Source organism: Mya arenaria, chromosome 4, assembly GCF_026914265.1.
Source record: "Mya arenaria isolate MELC-2E11 chromosome 4, ASM2691426v1".
Taxonomy (NCBI): domain Eukaryota; kingdom Metazoa; phylum Mollusca; class Bivalvia; order Myida; family Myidae; genus Mya; species Mya arenaria.
Window position 1 is genome coordinate 74315567 of NC_069125.1, and position 26038 is coordinate 74341604.

At 36.1% G+C, this 26038-nt stretch overlaps 1 protein-coding gene across 1 annotated transcript; it reads left to right on the forward strand.

Moving 5' to 3' along the window:
• The first annotated feature begins 42 nt into the window (after positions 1-42).
• LOC128232715 (uncharacterized) lies at positions 43-20404 on the forward strand. Its single transcript, XM_052946424.1, has 5 exons — positions 43-161; positions 3237-3468; positions 10811-10883; positions 11959-12122; positions 19899-20404. Exons 1-5 carry the CDS (start codon positions 107-109, stop codon positions 19996-19998), a joined length of 624 nt encoding a protein of 207 aa, XP_052802384.1. The 5' UTR covers positions 43-106; the 3' UTR covers positions 19999-20404.
• The last annotated feature ends 5634 nt before the right edge of the window (positions 20405-26038 follow it).

A 26038-nucleotide genomic window follows, 5' to 3' on the forward strand; every position in this document is an offset into this window, starting at 1 on the left:
AATATATTCACTGAGGTTTTAAAAGCTTCCGTTTTGAATTTAGTTTGTCACATTAATCCTGGTATCACATTTGAATCATTGAAAATATACGTTCAAGTCAAATAAAATGGATGGATCAAATACCTTTGTATTTCTTGGAATATTGATTGGCTTAGTTTTGGGCAAGTATATTATAGATTAAGAAAAATAAACCATCTTTTTTACAAAATGTTGTTTAAAATTTGCTGTGTAACTGCTGCAAGGTTTACTTACAATCTGTAGAGCTCTCACGGCTTGTGAAAGGTACAACACACACTTACCTTCCTTCTGTACGTGTTTTCATTTGCGCGCATTTTAAAACACAAGAACTTGTCGAAACAAAAGTTTCGTATAAATTAAAATTCGCGAGTTTAATGGATTAAAATGTATTTAAATACAACATCAAAGTTCCAAGCTATAAAGTTCGGTATAATTTAACAAATAGTAACCTTTTCGGACCTCGTTGCCGCTGAGTATGGTGAGCTCCTACCTCGTCCAAAAACGAACGGACCATTAGCGAGAGAGGCCCTCTGTGTTTTGTACTTTTTCTTATCATAATATATCTACGGCATTTGTAGAATAGACGTTGTTAAAGAAATCTCTCTTTAGGAGTCAAAGCCAAAAGGTTCTACGTTATGTTATGAGAGTAGCTGATAGAACCTCTTCGCTCTCACCCCTCCGAGTGCGGATCACGCAAATAGTTTTGCCCCGACAATATGTTTGACATTGTTAAGTCAATGCTGAACTGTAGCTTATCGGATTTAAAAGTCAATTCATTAAATTAACAATAATACAAATCTAGAGAAAGTTTGATCCTTAAAATATTTTGATAAAAAATCGTTGAAAATGGTGACTGGAATAAAGCGAAAAAAAGACACATTACTCCATATTTGCTCTTTACAATGAGTTTTTTAATTTTATAATTATTAAGTTACAGAAAAGGTTTGATGGGATTTTTATATATTCTTAATTATGGAATAATCAGAAATTTTCGATTACCATCTAGTCAAATACATCTAGATAATTCATAGCACATTTATGGGATCAATACTGTCAGAAAATATCAACTTATCTGCGTTTTATGAAGAATTATGCAGAACTCAATGCTAGTTTTGCGAAGAAAAGTGGCATCAACGATAAATTGTTTTGAAAATACTTTTTTGATTCATTTTTTACTCCCATTACCATTCTTTACTTAATGATAACTAATGATATTGCCATATAATTATTTGCGCTCCCTGATTTCTTCAATATATTGATCAAGTCTTCAATACAGTGCCCACTCTAGTGCAATATGTATTTTCAAAGTTCTTTATTGGCACTATTATTAACAATTTTATCGATCTTGACACACTATTTACACAGAGACTTGAATGTATCATGCAGATCCCTACAGCTGCCCCTGGTTTACTTATAATAGTTGCCTGTGGCCTCAGCTGGGTAAAATCAGTCTTGATCCTGTAAATGAAAAAATACAACGTTTTATGGGCCGCTTATCACGCCATATGGGACACAATACAACTATTAATCATGATTTGTCGACGATATTTCAACATTCTATAAAATCTAAAAACCCACTAGGGTTATATAATTGACAAGAGAAGAAACTCTCCAAAATACACGTTGTCATGAAAACGGTAAACGTCCAGTTAAAACATGAATTTTATAGTTAATATACCAATCCTAAGCAAATCACTTTGTTCTGCGCAAAGAATAATCATTTTTACATCGAATTGACACAACAATCTTACCGGTTATTCCAAATTGTATCAGGAATCCGATTAAAAATATACACACTATCGCCAAATTTCGCCATACACAGGTCTTACCGACTAATTCTACTGCTGTTATGAGCGCCTGAATGATCCCGATGGTATTATCGTATCGTCGGGATCATTTCGGAGCGATAGTTTATAATGTATAACCAATTTATAATGAGCACTTATTTCCAAAGGGGAGGACGTTATTTCGTTTCATGGAAACATTAAGTGAGAAAAATGTTTCATGGCAAACAAAATGGCGGATTTAGAATCAAAAGTACCGAATCTGGTAATGATTACAAAAAACGTGTTGATTTTATCCACATCTTTTCATATTTTCTCGGCAGATATGGCATACCTGTGCATGTTGTAACTGTGCATGTATATATCCCTATTTTCCAAACTTCATGGTTATTTCACGACTTGACACGTTTCCAGGCCGATGTTTTGTACCTTAATCCCCCATTTTGTTTATTGCAGGCACATTACCCACATTTTGTTGAAATGCTATTTTGATTCTAAATCCGCCATTTTGTTTGCAATGAAACATTTTTCTCACTTAATGTTTGCATCAAACGAAATTACGCCCTTCCCCTTGTATTTCTGGGTTTGAAGATCCTCTTGATTTTTTTTTATCTTGCTAAATGCAAGATGCAAAACCTTGATGTAGTGTCCGTGAAACTGGAGTGTCCGTGACACATATAAAAGTTTTTCCCCATCATTTTTTTCTTATTTTCATAAAACTTTTCTTTGGTATTCGAGGTTTATATGTAGTTGATAACAAGAAGTGCAATACACCGAGGGTCATTTTCCAGTATTATTTGTTTAAGGTTCACTAACTGATTACCAAAACAATACAAGCAGAATGTTTATCATTTTGAATTTCTTACAAATTTCTAAAGATAGAAATGAGAAATATTGCAGACGCAAACAATGGCCACGTCTGAAAAACCTGAAGCGTCTGACTAAAGTCACTTTATACTATGGCAAAGAGGATAGGATACATAACTTCAAATGTAAAGTTAATACCATTGGAAGAAGCTCATGTTTTAACCCAGTGTGACAAAGCTACTCAAAATGCAATACAAATGGTGAGAGCTTTTATTTTCAAATTCATCACAAATAGGAGTCAAGTGAATTGAAAACTACCATATGCCTACTTTGTATTACAAGCCTGTCATTAACATTTCAAACGATATAATTGCGTTTTAGTGAGCCGGAATGAGCGTAAATAAAGTCAAGGTATCCATCGTTAATACTCCACGTGACCAAAAAAAAATATTTTTCACTTTTGTCTGCAATATAAACTGTATTCTGCACTTAAAACTTTGTGATTTTGTGTAAATTAAATCATTTATGGATATATTGCACTTTTAAATCGTTTGCCTTGTGAACGCACTATTATGTGTTAAGACTGTTTTATTATTTATCCCTCTAGCTAAGCCTTTTTTATCGCAGTGGGTGTAGGTACCAGTAGAATCAGAGGCACTAAAGATGACTTGATCAGGGATTTGGATGGGTTGCTGGAAGGAGACGAAAAAAAGGCGGCAGATGAAGCCATTGGAGCCATCAGCCTTCAAGATAAAGACACCCTGGATCGGCTGGCGGCAATGCAGAGGGCCCAGGCGGACGTGAACGGCTCTTTAATTGGGGGCAGAAGGGCGGGTCATGCGGTAGAAGCACCAAAAAGGTATATTACAGGAGGGCCATAATGGCCATACATCGCTTACCTGAGTGAAATTTTTAAACCTTTATTTTTTTATGAGACTGATTGAGTTAATAGTTTATGACAGTGGAACAGTTTAACTATGATCGAGTATTGTCAAATACTGTAGTTGTCATAGTCATCCAAGCTAAACATCAAAAATTAGAAAGTTAGTCAGGAATATCCAAGCAAAATATTGATATTTGCTTTCAAAACTGTACATCTGCTTTATTTATTGCTGTAGCTTCAAAAATACGAAAGTAGGTCAAAATGTCAGTATAAAGGTCATCCGAGGACAACATTGATTTTTTTCAAAACTAAAGACATGGTCCAAATGCATTGCTGTAGCTTGAACAATAAAAAGAAGGTCAAAACGTCACAGGTAAGGTCATCTGAGAACAACATTGATATTTGTTTTCAAAACTATTCACATGTTCTAAATTTCATGCTGTAGCCTTGAAATAAGAAATCGGGTCAATAGCGGTGGGGTCAGCTTTGACCCAGGGGCATAATTTGAGAAAACTTCTTGGTAGAGGGTAATCATATGATGCTACATAATAATGTCTTGGCCATGTGGTTTGAAAAAATAAAAAAGAGTTAAAGATCTAGGAAACTTGTTAACCCCAAGGAGTGGGCAGTTCTGTTAACAGGGAAATAATTTGAACAAACTTGGTGGAGGACCGCTGATGCTACATACACATGATCAAGGGGAATGGGACTAGCGGTTTCAGACAAGTACATTTTCATTTTGTTTCTTATATAAGTGTTAAGGAAACTTGTGAACCCCGGTGCGGAGACAGATTGGACCTGAGGGAGCACGATTTAAACACACTTGATAGAGAACCAGTTTATGATGGAACATACAAAATATCAAGGATCTGAGTCTAGTTGTTTCAGCCAAGTAGATGTTCAAAGACTTACCTACATAAGTGTAAAGAAAATTTATGAATGATGTAGCCAGTTTTGTTCGTAGGGGCATCATTTGAACAAACTTGGTGAAGGGCTATTGTATAATGCTACATACAAACTATCAAGGCCGACCCTGGTCCTAGCGGATTCAGACAAGAAGATTGTCAAAGATTTTTCTTAAAGTGACACTCTTATTCAAAATCAATACATACACTTGTATAACAAACATAAATTTTGACTGATTAACCTTGAACTGCTTACTAAATAATGCATTTATAAAATATATTAATTACTGATAACAAGATTGTTAACATGCATTTAATAGCAAAATGCGCAAAAATATTAAATGATTGGTGAATGCTAAAAGATTAATTGTGGTCTACTATAGTCTCATAAAGTAGAAATAACGTATTTTATGCGCAATTTTCTTTCAAATTGAACTCGGTATCATTCACAAGAACCATTGTTTTCGACATTTATTCATCCTTTTTGGAATATTAAAACAATATTATCAATTGTGGTAAATCTGATTTTGGAGCAAGAGTGCATCTTTAAATAAGTCTATGGGAAGTCTCTGACCCCGGGGCATAATTTGTCAAAACTTGGTGGAGAACCAATGTACAATGTTGCATTCAATATAGTGAGCGTCTGTGCCTAGCGTTTTTGAAAAGAAGGTTTTAAAGTTTTTCTTATATAAGTCTAACTTGTGACCGCCGGGTGGGGCCAGTTTTGACCCCAGGCGCACGATTTGATCTTGATAGAGGAATACTACATGATGTTACATACATGTTGAGGGCCCAGCAGTTTCAAGGACAAGGATATTTTCAAAGATTATTCTATATGAGTATGTAAGAAAACTGTGACCCTGGGGCGGGGCAAGTGTTGACCACAGGGGCATATGAGCAAACTTGGTAGAGATCCACTAGACAATGCAACACGCCACATATCTAAGCTCTAGGCCTAATGATTTCTGCCTAGAAGAAGTTATTTCTTTCGGTTGCCATAGAAACCAGAGGTCTGCATGGAATTCAGGTGTTTGTACAAATTTGAATGGGCACCATCCAAGTAACATCCAAGTGAAGTTTCGACAGACAAATGACGGACGACGGACGGTTGGCGACGGGACAAGCTCATCATGAGCACTTCGTGCTTCTCTTATTAATGTTAATAAAATGTTTGCACTTAAACAACGAGTGAATGATCAACTTAAACATAAATGTCAGAGAACCTTTTCTCATAGCACTGGAAAAAGAAAATTGACAGCTCCTTCGTTTGCTATAATTTTGCGTAAAATACTAGAAAAACTCCGAAAATAAGCATAAAAGAAAAATTTGTTCGTGATCATAGAAAAACTATATTTTCACTTGTTGCTCCGCCACTGATTAAAATATGTTATTCTATGACACTCGTGAAATTAAATACGATTTTACACTGAAATCATGTGCTAGTTCTTGGGCAAGGTTGAGGTCAAGTTCTGTGACGTCGGCGATGTAACGCCACCTATCCCGTGCATGTACACTGCATTCATATACGCTGTGTATTTTTACGTTATTTTACGTGGTATTTATACCAGAGCTTAGCAGTTAACATTCGGATGTGTTTGAAATAGTTCGTGTCAAAATATAATATACTATTGCTTTGGAAACATTTGGGTGTAACACTTTGAAAAGTCTAAAATCTTCGTCCGACATAGGTCTATCTGCCCACAGCAAAGTTTCTTTAGAACGCACGCATTGGTGTCTTGATGGTGTTTGTTCAGGGTGTAATTAAAGAATGTTACACAGTACTATTACATTTTGTATATTTTTCTCAATCTATAACATAGTAATCTCCCTTGGCGAGCAGAAACAGTGAAATAATGCTTAATTGTTCGTTTTGTAATGTCAAAAGAGTCAATTCCAGGTTGTTTCGTCATAATGTATAATCTTTTTCAATTTATTCATAATAGTACATTGTGTTCACATAAACAAATACAATTTTTACAGTATTATCAACAATTATGTCTTTCGAACACATGTACCTAATGTTTCATCATCGAAGAAAACAAAAACCTTTCATCGGTGATCTACGAGGGCTGTTCGTGGACAACATCTTAATATGATAAGTATGTTTAGCTTGAGAAAATAAAATGTTACAGTCAAAACATACATTCAATTCCGCACTGGAAACAGGAACGCGTGTCAAAATACATTGAACATAAACTCTTTCATAGCAGCTTTACATTACAACAGTTAAAAACACCAACATATAAAGTCACGTAAAAATATTCTCCTATGCAGTTCATGCACATGTTGATACGATCTACCCATATCATGCAAATGTCACGGTAACTTGTCATATGATGCAACTGTAAATCGTACGACCAGCACGAGTTCCTGTATATCAGTGAATCGTTGTCCATGTATATCCTCTCAGGGAGCAGAAAACAGCAAAGTCCATGGGAGTGCAATCTGGACTAGGGCGCGTGCTCCAACATATCAAAGCCAAGGAAATTAATAGTCATCAATGATTCGGTGGTTCTCTGTGAAGGTGCGTTGTCCTGGTGGTGCCTGATATCGTCGATATTCGCATGAGGCCGCTTCTTCCGGTAGGCGTTTAAGAAATCCCTGCGTAATACCTTAAAATATGAAACGCTTGTGCCTTTAAAACACATGACATCTGGGACATTTCGCTGAACCACGCTCCATAAACTTCAGGGTCGTTTATAGTGTCATTCCTGTTGTAGCACAAGTTAAATAACGGAACGTTGTTCAGTCCTTAACGTCGTATCAATGAATTTTGCTGAGCGCGCTTACTTCCTCCGTGTGTTGTTAATATCGTTAGAATTTCAAACGTCAAGTTATGAAGTCACATTTCTGCTTAGCACGGATATGACGTCATGAAAATGCATTCAACATGCTCCGTACCGACTATACTTTCTTTAAAATTACAGAAATGTTTATATTTTTATACATTTTTCGGTGTTTTACCTTCAAATGAAATGTTTATTTAAAATTATATGCATTTCATTAAATTTGTTGTTGATTAAATAACATTAAACGACTTATCCACGAACTTTACGAACAGCCCTCGTAGATGCATGTTTTTTTCTTCTATTTTTATCTCGTCGACTTGATGCTATGCATAAACCTTTTACTTGTCTTATTCTAACATAAGGCAAGTGAAAATTATCAATTAATTGACATGATTTATACTAATTTGTATGCCTTTTTGAAGAAGATGGTCAATCGGTCCGCATAAGAACTGAACAACAGTTGATCTGAGACCACGGAACATCAGTGGTTGATTGCCCTTGATCAAGAAATGACTCATTTCTGATGTGGTTCACTAGAACAAACTCTTAAGTTTTATTACAACGAACTGAAAGTACTGCAGAGAACAATTGGCAAGGTGAAACTTTACTCAAGCATGTTGCTAGAGATGTAGATTTAACTATTTCCAGGGTATGAAAATAATTTTCAAAGCTTATGAACTGTTGCATGATGTTATTAACATATACATCGAGGCAAAAATGCCCATGAGTATGCAGCGTTTTAACAATGACGAACATAATAGCATAGTGAAGTACAGTTACTTTCTAAGCCTAGCCAATGCAGTTGTATAGCTAAATAAACATCTGACAAATAAGATTGAAGTTAAAAATCAGCCTAAAGTATGTATGATTTCGCTCTAGTGGATTCATTTAGCTCCGTCAGCCAGTTTTGAATAAAGACATCAGTAACTCGTTGTTTAACTGACAATATAGATTTATTATAATCCTCTACACCTTGTGAAATCCAAACATGGTTAAATTCCAAGGAGTGAAGTAAATGTCTTACTAAGTAAGCACACGATTTTAGGGTAATCATCTTAAACACTCTATATATTTATAAACACTATTTAAACATAATAAATTATTTAATATTCTCCCTGTCAATAATCTTCAACCATATCGTATGACGCTTGTAGAACGTTTGGTTAACAAAGCTGTTCTTCCTAGTTCCTCATATACACAATTATTCTGGGTTTGTGCTTTAACTCCAAGTAAATATTTACAATAATTAAAATGTACTCTTTATATTGTAAACTTTTCGGTTATCCTAATACTTCTAAGCCATAGCTTAAGATCTGAGAAATTATTTTGTCAAACAAATCTAATATATGCTTTATGACAAAGTGGTGAATTTATTCAAACTATATTAAGTTTAAACATTGCGTTAAGAGCTTGTCCTGATAGTGTTTCAAAAGTGTCTGTAAAAAACCCACCTATTTTGAATAATACCTAAATATGTTAATTTAGAAACAATTTCTGACTCCTGGCCATTATACAAAAATCTAATTTACATATATATTATGTAATATCACTGTATATGTTTATCAACTGTAAATACGTTTTGCTCTTCATAATTGGAGGAAATAAATAAATATATGTATGTTATACACAGGGCATATTATGACAAAGTGGTATTCGTCTTCTATATCGTTAGAGTTACACAAAATACAATTACGATCAGCCCTTTCAATTCTATTACGTCCATATCTTCCTGTTTCAATATGTAATTTATGTGACGACAATCTTAGCTAAGACAAAGCCATTCTTATTTTTTTGGTAAAACATCTAGATAAAATTCAATTCCAAAGTGTTCCTTAAGGTATTTATAAGTACATATGGTATAACTGTCAGGTTGGAAATAATGTGAACCACGATCATTTATTGACTTGAAGTATTCCAAAAACTTGTCACATTTGAGAGAACCAGTATTTTTACAACATTACCTTTAAGTAATCTCTAATATGATTTAGCATTATGAGTTTTATCATTTTCAAACTATTTTTTTATCAAAAATAAACTTTTTCTTCCTGACAGTAGCTTTATACTCGTTTCTTGCATGTACCATATCAATTATTGACATATACCGATGATTATCGTGCTTTTGTCCGTTGGAAATTACACCTTTATCAGCGTCGGAGTCAACTATGTAAATAACCTTTGGCCTTTTACAATAACTACAAGACTGTGGTGAATACCAACTAAGCTATAATAGGTTAAGTACTGCAGTAAATTGAATGTTGGCAACGCCATTTCTGAAAGGTTTATCGTCCCCAAAAACGATATAGTATACACTCATGAAATATTGGAGATTGCACTTCCAAAGAAGATTACCCGTACTGTTCGTTTTTATTTTGGTCAAAAGAAAAATGGTCGAGATCACAACCAATATTGTATAGTAGGTTAACCTTAAACGGAAATGAACCATAGTGTATTAAGGATCAGTGGGTCAAAGGTCAAGATCACAGTTTGTAAGTGGTGTAAAAAGTGTAAATAGGTTGCACTTCACTAGCAGTTGCCCCGATATGGACTTGAAATCTATTAAAAAAAGGTCAAAGAATTTTCTTAAATGTACTTATACTATATTTTGTCCTTAGTTTTCTGAACTCTTTGTGCAAGGATATAAGCGATGCATTCCCTTTAAAACAGATCTATTCGTTTTTTGGTCTCCAATTTAAATCAATATTCCCTCTTCTATCTGGAGTCGAAAAGACCAAAAGCACACTCAACAGCATGAACGATTTTAAGCTGAAGAATTCGTCCGGCACATCTGAAACAAGATGCGCTTGTAATTGCTGATGGATTATGTGACTATTCCAAAGAAACATTAAAGCGGTAGTTTCTAACTGTGACTGTATAATTTGCAATAAACAAAAGCGAATCACCAAGAATAAAATCGCCAGAGCCGACCATATCTTTAAAGTATTTTCTCCATAATAATTATTTAAAATGCCACGGAAACGCTCTAACACTTTCTAAGTACCACGGTACAGTTCAGCCAGTTTCGATAACATTGGAATGAAAACGAAACACATCACCGAAAGCCATGCTCTGTAAGTGAAACACAAAATATCAGATGTAATTGACACTTTTTCCAAATGTAACATGTAATGATATAGTTGATTTGATATGGGTACTTTTAAATTCCTAGAATAAGGCAATAATAATTATTAGATCGAATTAACTTTTTCACTTATCATTTTATTGTTGAAAATAGTATATTCCGTTGATAACTATATTGAATTTCATCCTCTCACATTTAAAAGTTAATCGTTTGAAAATATATGTTTGTCTGATATATGAAAAATGTATAAGATAAATATTATTTCTTGCATACCGGAACTGTTTCTTTCTATATTAGTATTTGAAATATGTATTACTGATGGGCTGTAAGCTTATATTTAAACATCTATATATATATAGTTGTATCTATCCAACTATCTGTCTGTCTGTCCGTCCGTCCGTCTGTCTGTCTGTGTCCGTCCGTCCGTCCGTCCGTCCGTCTGTCTGTTTGTCTCTCTGTCTGTCTGATATTTAGATTCTGAAATATAGAATAAGTGTGAATTTTAGTGTGTGTCATTGTTATTGACATTATTATCATGGTTACAGATCGTGCTGGTGGTGCGGGACTAGGGGGAAAAATTTCAAGCCAGCAAAACCAAAACATAAACCTATCAAGAGGGTATGGAATATATACTTTGCTGGTATTATTTAAAAGGATGTTCGCTGCTGATTGAGAATAAACTTATAAATGAAAATGTCAATCTTGCATAATAGATAAAATTACATGTATCAATAAACCGTTCATGGTTGGACGAAAAGCAATTTTCCTAGACAAAGTAAAACGCAATATTGACCTGTCTTTTTATTGACCAGAAACAGATAAGCATATGACGTCATAATAATGATTGAAAAAATAATCACTTTTAAAATGCCATATTGACCTGTCTGTTTAAAGACCGGAAATAATTTAGCATATGACGTCATAATATATAATGCGGTATCATGTAATAAAAGTGATTTACTTATTAGCTGTAAAATATGCAGCTTATAAGTGAATAATTGTATAGTATTTGTTACAGTGTATGGTTTGTCTTTAAACGTCAATTTTGCAATATTCCCCAGCGTGTTATTATAGTACGTCTTGTTTTTCTACATTTTTATAAGCTTTCAAACGGTACTTTTGGAGTACCAGTTGCTTTTATGATTGAGTGAAACCTTAAATTATAATGTTAAAATTCAGAAAATTTGAAAGTTCATTATGCTTCTAATTAATTACCAGTGTTTGAAGTCGTTTCCTTTTTAAGATACTATTCTTCATTTAAGCTTTATGTTTAATGACGATATTCCTCCGTTTTCCTGTATAAATCACAAATTTCGTGTCGAAGTCGGTGGTTGGAGACAACACGCTGTAATACAAATTGTATTATCAGGGTGAGGAATCACATTACTTCCAAAATTTCAACTTGACGACATTTTGTAGAACGATGCAACGCTGAATTTTTAGCCAAGGATTGCATAATACAAATACAATCAAATCTAAATTTCACACATGTAGAAACAGATAATAGCACACTCTTTTATAGGCTTAGAAATATTTTCATACTTTTCCGTTGAAAAAGTTATTTAGAAATCAACGTCACTTGTTTGTTTAAATCGGTTGTGACACGTGGTGACCCTTATAAGAACCCATTTGAAGTCACGTGATTCCTCAACCTGGTTGCACGGAAACACTCATATACAAAAATATATTTCAGTTAAGTACCTGGAATCACGATGACAATGAAGTTAGCAACGAAGTGGTCCAGAGAAACAACGTAGGCCTATACAAAATAATGGCCGTGCAAAGAAAGCCGCTTGACGCGCAAGCGGGTATAGACAGACGTGGTCTCTCATCCTGGATGTACAAGACCAAAAACCAGTACGTTATCGTAGTTTTGACTACATGTTTCGTTTATTTTTGTTCTTATTTCCTAATCAGCGATGTATTTATTTATTGTCTGTGGTTTTATTAACGTGAAAGTTTGAGTGAGAAAAAGACAACTTGTAACTAAGTTTCTGCTCTCTTTTTCCATTTATTATGCTTTATTGAGTTGATTGTTGTTGTTTTTAATATCAGTACCGGTTTATTGTTTTTCATTTTATACGTAAATATATCTAAAATAACGTATATCACAAGTTTTTGAGCATTTGTTGTTAAAATCGGCTTAAGTGATAGGCCCGGGTGGTTTTCTATGTAATCGTTAATTGCGTTCAGTTATCAATTATTGTTTCCGTCTGCTTTGCTTGTATCCCTAAACAAGGTACATAAATGATTGTTATTCAATTCAATTCAATATTTTATTAGCACAAACATTCAAGTTCATCGCCTTTACTTCTGGCGGTAACATTAATTTACATACATGAGAAGAGCATGATATTATAATACACAGATTAATAACACTATTAGGATATTGATAATTCACGTAAAAATGTATTCCTGACGTACAACTCCATTCACTTATTTCATTGACCTCATGACCTTGACACACACACCTTAAGACTTATGACTGACCACTATATTTGTGGTGGATACTAGTTTTTTCTAACAAAAAACGAACAACATTTTGAGAAATACAAATACTGTATTTGCATAAGCATCTGGACAGTCAACTGAATTAAAAGAACGGGCACTGAAAAAATAATAATCTGATGGCCCTTATAAACTCTATACGTATGGTTAAAACAAACATTCATAAGTTTACAACAAACAACAATCGTTACAGTCCCAAACTCAAAGACACTGATAACCGTTCATGTATATCATCTTTGATATAACCATCCTTTGCACTTTCACTAACACACCGACCATGTCTTTTAAAGAGTCTGTCTTTAATACCATTGTTTGCAGCAACAGTAGCACCACCCGATCTTAAAGAATGAAGGCAGTATTTACTCACATCGTTTACATGCGGCTATAAAGCCTCTAGAAAAACTTCTCTAAGATTGGTGTTAGACATTTTCTTATTTGCACTTCTAGTTTTGTAACCGTCTTTCGTTAAACATATATTGCAAAACAAATAATCGTTATCTGACAATTTGCTCCAAAATATTAACTTTCTAACATTCTCGACTGGACACAACTTTGTATTTGTTTTGGCAATCATTACCCAAGCACCATCACGATATCTATCAGTCTTGCTCCCCTCCATAAATATAGCCATATATGAACATTGAAATACAATATCACACACATGAATGCTTAATAACTCAGAACTTCTCAAAAAAACCTGCGAAAGCTACCAAAAAAGCGCAAATAATACGCTGGCTTGTTTATACAATGTGTCGTATATACCATTTAAAATATTAATATCTATCGGTTCTTTCTTCTTTTTAGGCTTAGATAATATGCGTTTTGCAGACTCCAAAATGTTTACTACTAATTTAGAATTTGTAGGAGATTCTAAACCCATTATGTCATGAAACCATTTTATTGCGTAAAAAGCAGCAATCACAGGACTAGGTGTGTTTGCGGTTTGAATTAAAGATGCTAAATAAATAGCAACTGCAAGACTCCTAGCAGGTAAAATGTCCCTACTCCCCAACCCGTTACACAACGACCATTTATGAAAACGCATGAAAGCACCATGGTATTTTGTGTCCGTACTGTGTGCGCGTGAATGGCGTAGCAGGTCCGGGAGCAGGTTCACTCTAGCCGCCAGGACATCAGGTAGGCTATTAATATCTTCCTCATGAACCTGGAAAAATAAATGTATAAAACAAAAATCAAAATAAGCATTTGTCTTGTTTCTTTAAATGGAACTTGCCTAGTTACAACGTAACATGAACAAAGACAATCGTCCTCTTCGTATAAGCATTGTAATAATCTCACAAAAAATCATCGGCATGCGCCTTATTTTTATGCATTGTGGCAATTTCTTAATCATACAATCGACCAAGCAATAAAAAGCAATTCTGCTAAGTCATCTATGCGATACCACAATGACAAATGTTATTGTTTCGGCGATACCGCCTCTCAGCAAAGCTGCAATATTACAAAACTCGTTTATTTACCCAACCAGGGTAGGTTATTCACTGTTATACTACATATTTACAAAATCACAGTTAATTCCCCTTTCTGAAATCAAACTGTAGTGCCAGCATTCTAAATTTCAAATCAGTATTTCCGAACATCCCCTTTCCATTTTTGCATTTTACATAATAATGCTTCTCGATCGGTATATCAAACCAATCGACAACTTCATCGATAAATACACCGTTTTTACACAAAAATGTCCAAAACAAAAACGATTTCCAACACGGACACACTAAAATACCTCTCGCTTTATCGTTAGCCATGTTCATGATGACTCTGTGAATGACAGCAATTGGAGGCACAAACAATCCTATATGACCTTTCCAGTTTTCTGCGAATGCATCTATACCTGAACAATTTGGATTCCAAAATCGGGAATAAAATTTCGGTAACTTTGCATTATAATATGATGCAAACCAATCTACCTGTAATTGACCAAATCTCTCAAAAATCATTTGCGAAACGACATCAGATATTGATACGCAACATCTTGCAATTCCCTTTTCATAGAACCCTTGACAGCAATTGATCTGACACCTTGATTATCTGTATACCATTTAACCTTTTGGTGTCTTACGAAATGTACCAAAGACAACAGTACTCTGTACACTGCGACTAACTCTCTCCACGTAGACGATTTTATGCTCTCTTCCTGTGACCAAACACCTTGAGAAACACCATTTACAGTATTTATTTCATACCCTCTGTAACCAATGTCACTAGCATCTGAATATACCACCTTTGTACATGTTTTTAACTGCTCAAACATTTTGTTATTTGCTAACACTAAATTTTGTTGCCAAAACAACAACTGTTGTTGGCTTTCATCACTCAGAAAGATGTACGAATTCCAATGACTAGCATTCAAAATATCTGCACTCAAATACCTAGTCATAATTTGAGAAATATTACCAATAACTACTGTCATTGAAATCAACTGTCCTACTGTACTGGCAACTTTCCTCACAGAAACACGAACCTTTTTGTTTGCAGAAACAATTAGCTCTTTGATAGCTGAATTTGCTTTGCTCAATCTACGTTTTGGTACAGAAATGGTACCTTCTAAAGTATCAAGATCACAGCCCAAAAATTCCATATTTTGAACTGGGGTCCAAATACATTTTTTCGCGTTAGGAATAAAACCAGATCTCAATAAATCAGACTTAATATGACTACTCAATCTCAACGCACTTTCATATGTGCTCGAACAACCTAGGCCATCATCTTGAAACATGGTTACAAGCAAACCTTCACCACGCCATTTCTTAATCAATGGGCGGCATAACTTGGTCCATAAATAACAAGCTGACGATAATCCAAATGGCATTACTACGAATCTATAATATACAGGATTACCTCCCTTGTCATTCCATGAAAACCCTAAAAACTTTGTATGAGGCTCGTAAATCTGTACAAAATGATAAGCACTAGTAAGATCAAATTTTATCATGAAACATCCTTTCTGAATCAAAGCCAATGCAGTTTTAATATCTTCATATTTAACAGATTGCTTCCATAAATGTTTGTTAACCTCTCTTAGATCTAATATCAAACGTTTTTTACCAGAAATCTGAACTGAAACAGTTAAAGGATTAACCACATATGTGGGGTTACTACATTTCTCTATTAAGCATCTATCTAATAAATCTTCTATGGCCTCAGTAACAAATTCTGGCTCTAAAATAGCAGACTTATTGTTTTTACAGAAAATTTGTTCTGGCTCCGAATACAAAGGTATCATGTAACCGTTTTTAATAATGTCTAATATATAATCATTAGTACCTATGCTTTGCCAAAATTCTAAGTGATCTATTAATCTGCCCTTAACAATCATATGTTTCTGACCCTGTTCATACTCGTAAAAATCGTGAGTAAAGCGTCTATAATCATACTCATCTTTTAATGTCACATCAGAATTCTCGTTTTCTGGAACCGGAAGGCTGGTCGCCTTGGGCACCTGCCCGAACGTGGGGGCAGTTCCGCCGGAAGTGGGTGGTCTCTCCACAAGCGAAGCATGGGCCGGGCGCGGGTGGTCTGCCGAAGCCTGGGACTGCGTTGTAGCCGAAAACCGAAATGGATCCTGGACCGTAACCGGAAGCGTTGCTGAAGGACCCGTATGGACGAAAACGACCTCGCCCACCTCCCGTAAGAAAGGGCGACTGCACAGGCTGACGAGTGTTAGCAAAATCACGCCCCTTACCCCTTGAAGAGCGTTTCTTCTTGAGAGCTCTGCTCTCAGCTCGGTGAATCTTGGTCTCATCTTCACTATCACTCGCTACCGGATTCGACTCGTACTGTCGTACCGTCTCCTATCCGCCCTCGGAACTATCAGCAGTCCTAATTAACTTATTCCTCTTTTGCAATTTGTCCGAAAACTCGCTTAATTGTTCAATACAATATTCCCTCTTTCCATGTTCTAACGCCCAAGTTGCTTGTTTTACAGCATCCAACAATTCGTTGTTAAAGTTAAACTGAACTTTGTTTCCTTCAAAACGCCACTTTATGTCTTGCTCAGTTTTTAACTTTTTCACTTCTGATGACACTGAATAACTGTTACCATGTACTTCTTGTTTCAAGCTGCTTAACTCCGCTAAAATAGTACTTAATTGCAACTGGATAGGGTTCGAATCTCCACAACTCGTATCCTCAGTACTTAGAATGGACTCCGAAGTCATAATCTACCACGTGGTCGCCCACAGTGTAATCAAAACCGGTTTTCAAAAATTAACAAAGAAAGTTAAGTCTTGTCCGTTTGACTGTCCGAAACTGAATGACCAATTCACTGACCAATACCTCGTTTTCCTCGTGCTAACTTACAACGCCACCTAGCGTTCATTTCATTTAACTAAGGAAATTAATTTACTTCTAATTCGTAAACTCAAACTAAGTAAATTACATTTATTAACGTGAAATTTCTTTAACAGTGGCGTACCTTAATCCTTTAAAGAACAATATCTATAAATTCACCACCCTCGCTAATGCGTTTTAGTTCACTGATCAGACTTAAGAAGAAAAAATAATAAAAACAACAACAACAAAAACACAACATTTATTGGTTTATGATACTTTCTCGTCTTAATGTTGAAAGATATACATATTTAGCAAGTTTAATTTGTGTACTATTCTGCTCAGCTGACATTAACAATTTAAATTTTTGCATTGTGGGCCAATGGCAAATATATCAAGGTAAGCATTCAATCCGTATGTCTCTGTAAAAAGGACATACAAGCACAAAGTGAAACTCATCTTCAACAACATTCATTTGACAAAATATACATTTACGTTCATATTGTTTTATATTTCTAAAACGGCCTTCTTCGATTGCAAGCTTGTGAGCTGAGCATCTTAATCTGGTTAGCGAAATACGATGCTTGTCGTTTTTAATACAATTAAGATAATTCTCGTAACCAAACCTACGCTTTATACTACAATAAGTTTTTAATTTGGATGACGTGTGTAAAATATATCAATGTTTTCAACTCGAGTTCCCAATTTGCAAACCATTGCTACAGTTTTCTTGGTGTTAACAGTGATATTCCAATTTTTGCAATAATCATGAAGCTTGTTTAAGAGTATTTGTAGGCCAGAAGCAGAGTAAGAACACAAAACAGTGTCATCTGCAAACAACAGAAGGAGTATCTGTAATTCGTTAAGTGACACAGTATCAGCAGCATCATCATATATATGGGAAGACATATCATTTATAAACATAATGAACAGAAGTGGCGACAAGGTTTCCCCCTGTTTAACACCCATATAACTTTCAAAATAGTCCGAGCAATTGCCACTTGAACGAACACATATTTTGACAGACGTATACATAGATTGTAACATTTTAACAAGTTTTGAGGACACATTATTGTTGAGGAGCTTAAACCATATGCCGTTTCTGTAAACTAGATCAAACGCCTTTTTAAAGTCTACGAATGCGCAATAAAGCTTTCGTCGTTCATGATGTATAACTTTGTTAATAATTGATTGTAAAACAAAAATGCAATCAACTGTTATTTTGCCTAAACCCAAATTGATATCGTGTTAGTATATCGTTATCTTCCGCCCATTTTCTTAGCCGAGTATCTAACATAAGTGAAAATATTTTAGAGAACATACTAGTAAGCATTATTCCTCTGTAATTATCAACTATATTTGTATCACCTTTTTTAGGAACAGGTATCAAAATGCGTTTCGTCCATGATTCAGGCCGAATTGTATATATGATTAAAAAGTGTACGCATTATCGGTGCTAAAATATGTTTTGAATCAATGAATATATCGGGGATTAAGAGATCACAACCGGGACTTTTTCCCCTCTTTAGACTATTTATAGCCTTTATAACATCATCGACATTAAAATCATATAATCATATGCTGTTACGTTTGGAAAATGCGTGTCTATCAATAACTATAGGCAAGTCATTGGTCATAGAACATTTCTATGTAGGAAATTGATTCAGCTTTAAAATGATAGTTTAATTGCAATTAAAATTGGGTGGTAAAAATATGAGAAGTTAAGTAGAATCATAATGAGTATTTGTCACGGAAAAAAATCGACTCAAGGGCACGCGCGTAAGCCGGTAGCAGTCTAGCCACGCAGCATGCCCCAGGGTAAGGTTTTTTTGAACCGGACTGGAAAAACATGATTGATGTTTTTTTCCGCATACCTTAAATTTTCAATTTGTGGTAAATTTACGAAAAAAACGAAGTTTGTACATTTTACCAATAAGCGCGTGCGACGTTGTTTACTGGCGGCATGAATCGAAGTATATTTAGATCAGTCAAATAGTTCTTCTAAAATATGTTTTTTTTGTTAAAAAAAAATCAATTTCAATTTTAAGTCTTTCATGCATATATATTTTATTGTACTTTATTGAAATTGCATAATGCATTTTTCATAAACATTACAATAAGGGAAATAAGAAGTGGGGTGTTGTTGCGTGTGGTGTAAGACGGGGTTTTCCATCGCTGGTCACATGACCGGAAACACACGTTCGGTGGGCCAGAAAGGCTCGTTATACTCTAAACAATCTCATTATGCACATGTTTGATAACTTCTTCAAACATTCATCTCGCTAAAATACTGAGTTTTTTGTTAAACCTTGCCTTAAACATGTACGATAGAATATAGATATAGTATTATAATCAGTACACCTATAAATTGTCCATCTTGTTTTGAGCATCAGCGATAGCTGTCGTGTCCGTGACTTCTTATCTTCACATCCATATTTAACACTTCATAACGAACAATTCTTTCTTGGTTTGAAGAACCTCAGTGTTTCTAGAGCTTATGGTTTTAAATACATGACATATTTCACATAACAATGAAAACCGAGAGTTTATCATGTCCGATTTATTATGATAACAAAAAGGAATATACGGACTCTACAAATTGCCATTTCTGAAAAATATCAAGTGTCCGACTTAAATGACGTAAAGTTTTGAAAAAAATAATAGAGTGCATAACTTCGAATGTAAAATTGATATCATAAAGTTCATTTCTTTACCCATGTTCAATATAGCTACTCAAAATTCTGTTAAAAACGGAAAACAGATTACCTTGGATATTGGTATTTCGAATAGTCATTGTCGTAAAAGAAACAATGACAGGCCTATCCGTGTTTTCAGGTACGGCTGGTGGTTCGGAGACGGCGGTAAATTTATAGATGGCGCTCAAGACGACGACGGTCCCATAATCGACAATTCCGGAAACATCCTATCCCGATGAAAACCATGCTTACTTATAAGAATGTCCGTGAACTCCGTCAGTATATTTTGGTATAATATATGTGCATTTGTATGGTCAAGTCAATCTTAAATATACACAATTGGGTTAAAACTTGTGTTATGAACAGTTTACAGCGCTTGCCTTTTTATCTTTGTTAAAAGTGTCCGTTCGCAAAGATCACAGAACTAACGCTTGGACATGCATTATATAATTTCGTGGATTAAATGCTTTCAATAGTAACTTCATATATTTTGAAAAGGGGCACTAGTGGAATATTTAACTGACATATGGGTGTATGACCGAGCATAATGTACATCATAGCATTGAATACACGTGGCTGTTTTTTGTTTTGTTACTTTGTTTGTTTAATTTTGCAAATATGTTCATGAGATAAAAGTTGCTCTTAGTCGTCTGTCATAAATACACCGGCCCTTGTTTTAATAGAACCGAGTTGAATTAGTATACATGTGTATCCTTGTAAAATAGCCTGGACATTCAGTTCGTCCAGTTTTAAGGTGGTCCTCCTCCTTCACCGCTTTGGAACTGGTTTCGCAAAAGAAGTTTAGTTGCGCGTGGACACCAATTTCTCGCACGCCAGTCAGACTTGCTTCAATCGTGCACTGTTGATCAGGTATCTGATTATAAAAAATGAAGGAATATATATGCTCTGTCCATTCTCACCTGAAGAATATGCATTTATTATGGTTTTCTACAAAGAGGATAGTGACAACAAACTCCTAATACTCTTTTGGACATGTTTCATCCCGCATAGCTTCGGTTAGCGGTGGCACATCGAAAGACGAACGGCGGCGCCTCGGTACGACATCGGTGACAGAAAAGTCCTATTCCGCGTGCACATCGGCTATTACGTCGGTAAAACACCGATATTGCTACGGTCAGTTGTGATTTTTCAAGTGCTTTTTTCGACGGAGCTCCGCCGATTTTCTAGCCGTTTGTTGTGTGCTCCGGTTAAGTACCGGCAATGCACATCGGTAGTGCGTGACAGGCCATTAAGAAACAAAGCCTGCATATACTGAGGATTGTCAATCGGCTTTGCTACATAGTGAAATGGCGACTGTAGTTTTCATGTTGGCCCTAAATCGCTCACCTGAGTGAAAGTTGATTTTTATGAGAATGCATGAGTGTGTTGGTTAATTGCAATGCAGCCAATGATTTAAATTTTAAACAAGTCTTTGTAGAGTGTTGTGCTGTTCTATGTTTCTTGTTTGTAAATTTGTGTTATATGTCTTTGGCGTTTGCCCATTGCCACTAAACCGGGTTTATGTTTAAACTTTTTGCTACTGAACATGTTTCTGTAGCTTTTTGCATATATTTTGACTCCCAGGCTATGGCCAGTTTTTTTGCACAGGAGTATAATTTGAGCATTTTTGTTAGAGAACCACCATACGATGCTACATACAAACTATCATGGGCCGTCATATGGTGCTACATACCAAATATCAAATGGCTCGGGCACGGGTTTGAGACGAGAAAGTTTTGAAGGAATTTCTTACATACATAAGTATAAAAAACGTGAAAACCTCGGCGCGGGTACAGATTTGACACAGGGCCATGATTTGAACAAACTTGACAGTGGACTACTACATGATGCTACATACAAACTATCAAGGGTCTGGGCCTAGTGGTTTCAGACAAGAAGATTTCAAACAAAATCCCTGTATCAGTCTGTAATAAAATTGTGACCCCGGGGAGGGGCCAAATTTTATCCCAGAGGCCTAATTTAAATAAGCTTAGTAGATGGCAGATATATGATGCTACAAACCAAATACTAAGGGTCTTAGCCGAGCTGTTTCAGAGGAGAAGATTTCCAAAGATTTCACTATATATGTGTGTATAAGAACTTATGACCCCATGCCGGGGTCATTTTTGACCCCACATGCATAATTTGAACGTCTCTTTGATGCTACATACCAAATATCAAGCGTTTTGGCCAAGCTGTTTTAAACAAGGATATTTTCAAAGGTTTCCCTAAATATCTCTATGTAAAACTGGTGACCCCAAGGCCGTTGCCATTTTTTTTTATTCTAGGGGCTTTATTTGAGCACTCTTGGTAGAGGATCACTAAGTTGCACTAGACAATGCTACTCACCAAATAGCTAAGCTTTATATCTTACGGCTTTTGTCAAGGCAACCAGAGTTTTGCATAAAATTCATTTCTTTGAAAAACGTTTTAATGGGAACACCCAAGGAACTTTTGAAGTTTCATAAAAATTGTCCAAGCGGCTTAGGTGGAGATGTTGTCTAAAGTAATTGTAGACGACGGACGACGGACATCGACCGATCACAATTACTCACCTTCAGCGTGATCAGGTGTGCTTAAAATAGTATTTTAACACAGACCGTCCATGATCTTTAGTAGACTTGTATATCCAGAGTGTGTATACCAAGTGATAAATTGCGTCATAAATGCTATGTCGGAAGGCAATATTTTGCGTCGAATGAAGACTTTAAACAAAGATAACTTCACTATTTCTTCACTATTTTAAATGAAACATTGCGCAGTTTACACCGCTTACGGAGCCCCGCCTTCGTTCTTTTACCAGAGTTTGATCGAGAGTTTAGTTCCTTAAAACACTCCGACAAACCTTTTCTCAATACGGCCGTCTGACGGAGCACTGTGAAAACATTATTTTGGAAACAGGTGTGTGGAAGTGTTTGATGAAACTAATCACCTTATCAAACTCCGGTTTTAAAACGAAGGCGGGGCTCCTTAAGCGACATAGACTGCCCTTTGTTTAATTTAAAATGGTGTAGTAAAAGAAAAGTTATCTTTGATTTAAGTCTTCATTTTAAGCAAAATGCTGCCTTCCGACGTAGCATATATGACGTAATTTATCACGTGGAATACACACACCGAAGTACCAATCTGGGATTTTTCACTAAAACATTGATGTTATGCTCCGCCCACTTATCTACCTCATAAGCATAAGGTAAGTCAGTTGAACAGTTCGGAATTACGTTGGTATTTCCCATACATTTCTTTTTAATGAAGCATCGTGTGGACCCCGTGAATATATCAGACCTTATATCAATCATAGTTATAAACTCACTTTTTTCCTCTAATGATTTATTTCTAAGTGGCACTGAGGCTTTAAAACGCAGTTAAAAGAAAAAAATCAAAACGTTGTCAATAATTATTCAAATTTTCTAAAGAAACCACTTATCAAGAATACTATATAAATCACTGATGAAACACTTCGCTGTGTATATTGTGGTGGGTAGTAGAAATAGACCAGCCGTCTATGAAGAGCTTCCGGGTCGTATGCCCGGAAATGACGTCACAATTCGAAAGTCAATGTTCAATGAACCTCGTATATCCACGATCGATGTCGATAAGCGTTACCTAAGCGGGAAAACTCGATCTGATCTTTGTACCGTCGGCGTTTTTAATGGGGATGACTCAATGTAGATCGGCTGTTGCTCTGATTGCGTTGGCGTCACACTCGCTGTACGAGCCAGTCCTGACGTTTACGTGCCACAAGTCCCTTCCGACCAAGAACGGCCAAATGACGTAATATTGTGGACACTCATGTACCCAAATGGTGCTTACAGCTCAGAAGTTCAGTGTCTTGTCCAGATCGTATGTCAAGTTCTTGATTTATAGCTCTAATTTTGCGTCTTTAATTTTGCCATAAAGCAGAAAACTACATATCAATGAAACTTGAATGCACTCTAAATAGTTTGACCCATAATGTCTTAATCACAGCAAGTTACATACGAGGCCCGTAAAGTGACACATATTTTATTTCCAATAATACAAGATAAACGATAAAGTCCTTCTTCGATACTTATCGGATTTTTAGACAAATAAAAAAGAATATACTTGAAATCATATATATATATATATGTATAGCTTCAACCATAATATAGTATCGTGTCTATTCAAAACTATATGCCTACTGCATGGTAAATCGAGACCGCCGCTACAGCGTTTAGCCCGCTTATGTTGAAACTTTCTGTAACAATAAAAACATTTATAACCTTCAATATCATAGCAAGCATCTAGATTGCCCCATGTGTCATATAAAATATCATATAATGATAACAAAGCTGATTAAAAAAATCTGAATCAGTTAATTTATCACATGTAAGGCCATTTATATTACATGACACTACTTTTACAACTGACATCACCCCCACCCCGCTACTCGTCGCCGTTCCTAAGTTGGTCACCACTTCTGTCGCTCTTTGGTTCCTGTCCCCCACGCCTCGTGTCAATACTCATTTGGTCGTTCCTCCCATTGCCGCCGCGCCTCTGATTAACGTTATATCCGTGTACCGCATCTCCGCGTCCCTTATATACTCCCGTTCCATCAGCCCCTCCCGATGTGCCACGCCCCTGGTTACCGTCCCTTCCGTCTAACCGTAGCGCTTCGCCAAGCGCCTGGTTACCGTCCTTTCCGGCCCCATGTTCCGAAACTGATCCATCACGTACCGGGTTACTGTCATTTAATAAGATATAATAGGTTATCCACGCTCGCTTTCATTGGTTAATGACCACCCAGACCTTGGGCATCAGCGTCTTCCGGCGAACTGCTAAATTCTTTGGGAGCTGCTCATTGACAAAAAGGGTGTATCTTTCATGCCGTCCTGTGGTCTCCGCATTGTTTCTCTATCTATGTAAATTGGAAATTTCGCAACCATATTATATTTGCCGCCCCTTTTAGGCTGGCCCGTTCTGTGGTCACGCTCAAACGCTCGATTTTCACTGTTTCTCTTTTGATTTGCATTTCTTGTGTAATAAATCCCCGTAATATGTCTTCCGTTTGCGATGGTCTCTCACTTCACAGTTCTGAAATGTTACTAAAAACTAAATTGTTTCTCATGGATTGAGGGGTAATGTAATTCATTGAGTCTTTTAGTTCGGTATTATGTTGGTAAGTTCGTCAATCTCAGACATCGCCCCACCAGAACACATTTCTAGTGTTCCAATTCGATCATTTGCATTATTCATCTTCTGTTCGTTAGATTTACCACCATCTTGTACATGCGCCCACAACTTGTTCAGTTCTCCCTCAAAGATTGACACCTTTTTATCTGATACATCCAAGGTTTTAAGTAAATTATTCATTTCCATAAATTTTTGAATTCATAACTATTAGGAAGTACAAAATTTCGGGTTGATACTAGTGCTGACCTTTTTATTCTTGACCCCAGACGACTGGGGCCCTTGTAGCGATGGTATTATCCCCTGTGGAATTCGCCGCCTCCATAAGTTTTTCACTCAGGATTTCCGAACTTTAAAGGTTTGCGTGTTCCCCTGGTTTCGCACTTGAATGTACCTTATTTGAGATCAGTGCTTCTTTGATACGAGGACTACGAGATATGTGATTTGATAGAATTCGGATTTCCTATAGGTTATTCTAAGGACTGTTTGCCTAACTCTGATAATCGTAATCATAAAGGTGCAGAAAACTTCCCATAGTCTGTGGAGGAGTTTATTGAAACGGAGATGAAGTACGGTGCGCCATTCGAAATGCCATTCGAGCAGAATCCCCTGTGATGTAACACTGCAGTTTCGCCGTTGAACACCGTTGAAAAAGACATTTCAAGCCGGCGTGTTATAGTTTATTTAAGCTGGCCGTTTGAGGAGTCCGTGAACTCAGGTATTTCCAAAGATTCATACCTGGATGAAGACGTGAGCTTGACGTAACCTTCAGTTGATGAGTTGGAGAAAATTGTGTTTGAAAAAGGACATGGTGCTTTAATGTTCAAAACGGATTTAAAACGAGCATATAGACAGATTTTGGTTGACCCGGGTGACATGCATTTCCTCTGTTTTAAATGGAACAATTATATTTATATAGATAGATGTTTACCATTCGGACTTCGCTCAGCAGCCTATATTTGTCAGCGTGTGACCAGTGTGCTCAGATATATTGTTTCTATACATAATGTTAAAGTTGTAAACTTTCTAGATGATCTCGGAGGAGCAGACAATGCTCAGTGCGCGGAGAGGTCCTTCAATATTGTGTTGGAAGTGTTTCAGCGCGTGGGCGTGGAGGAGAACCCCAAAAAG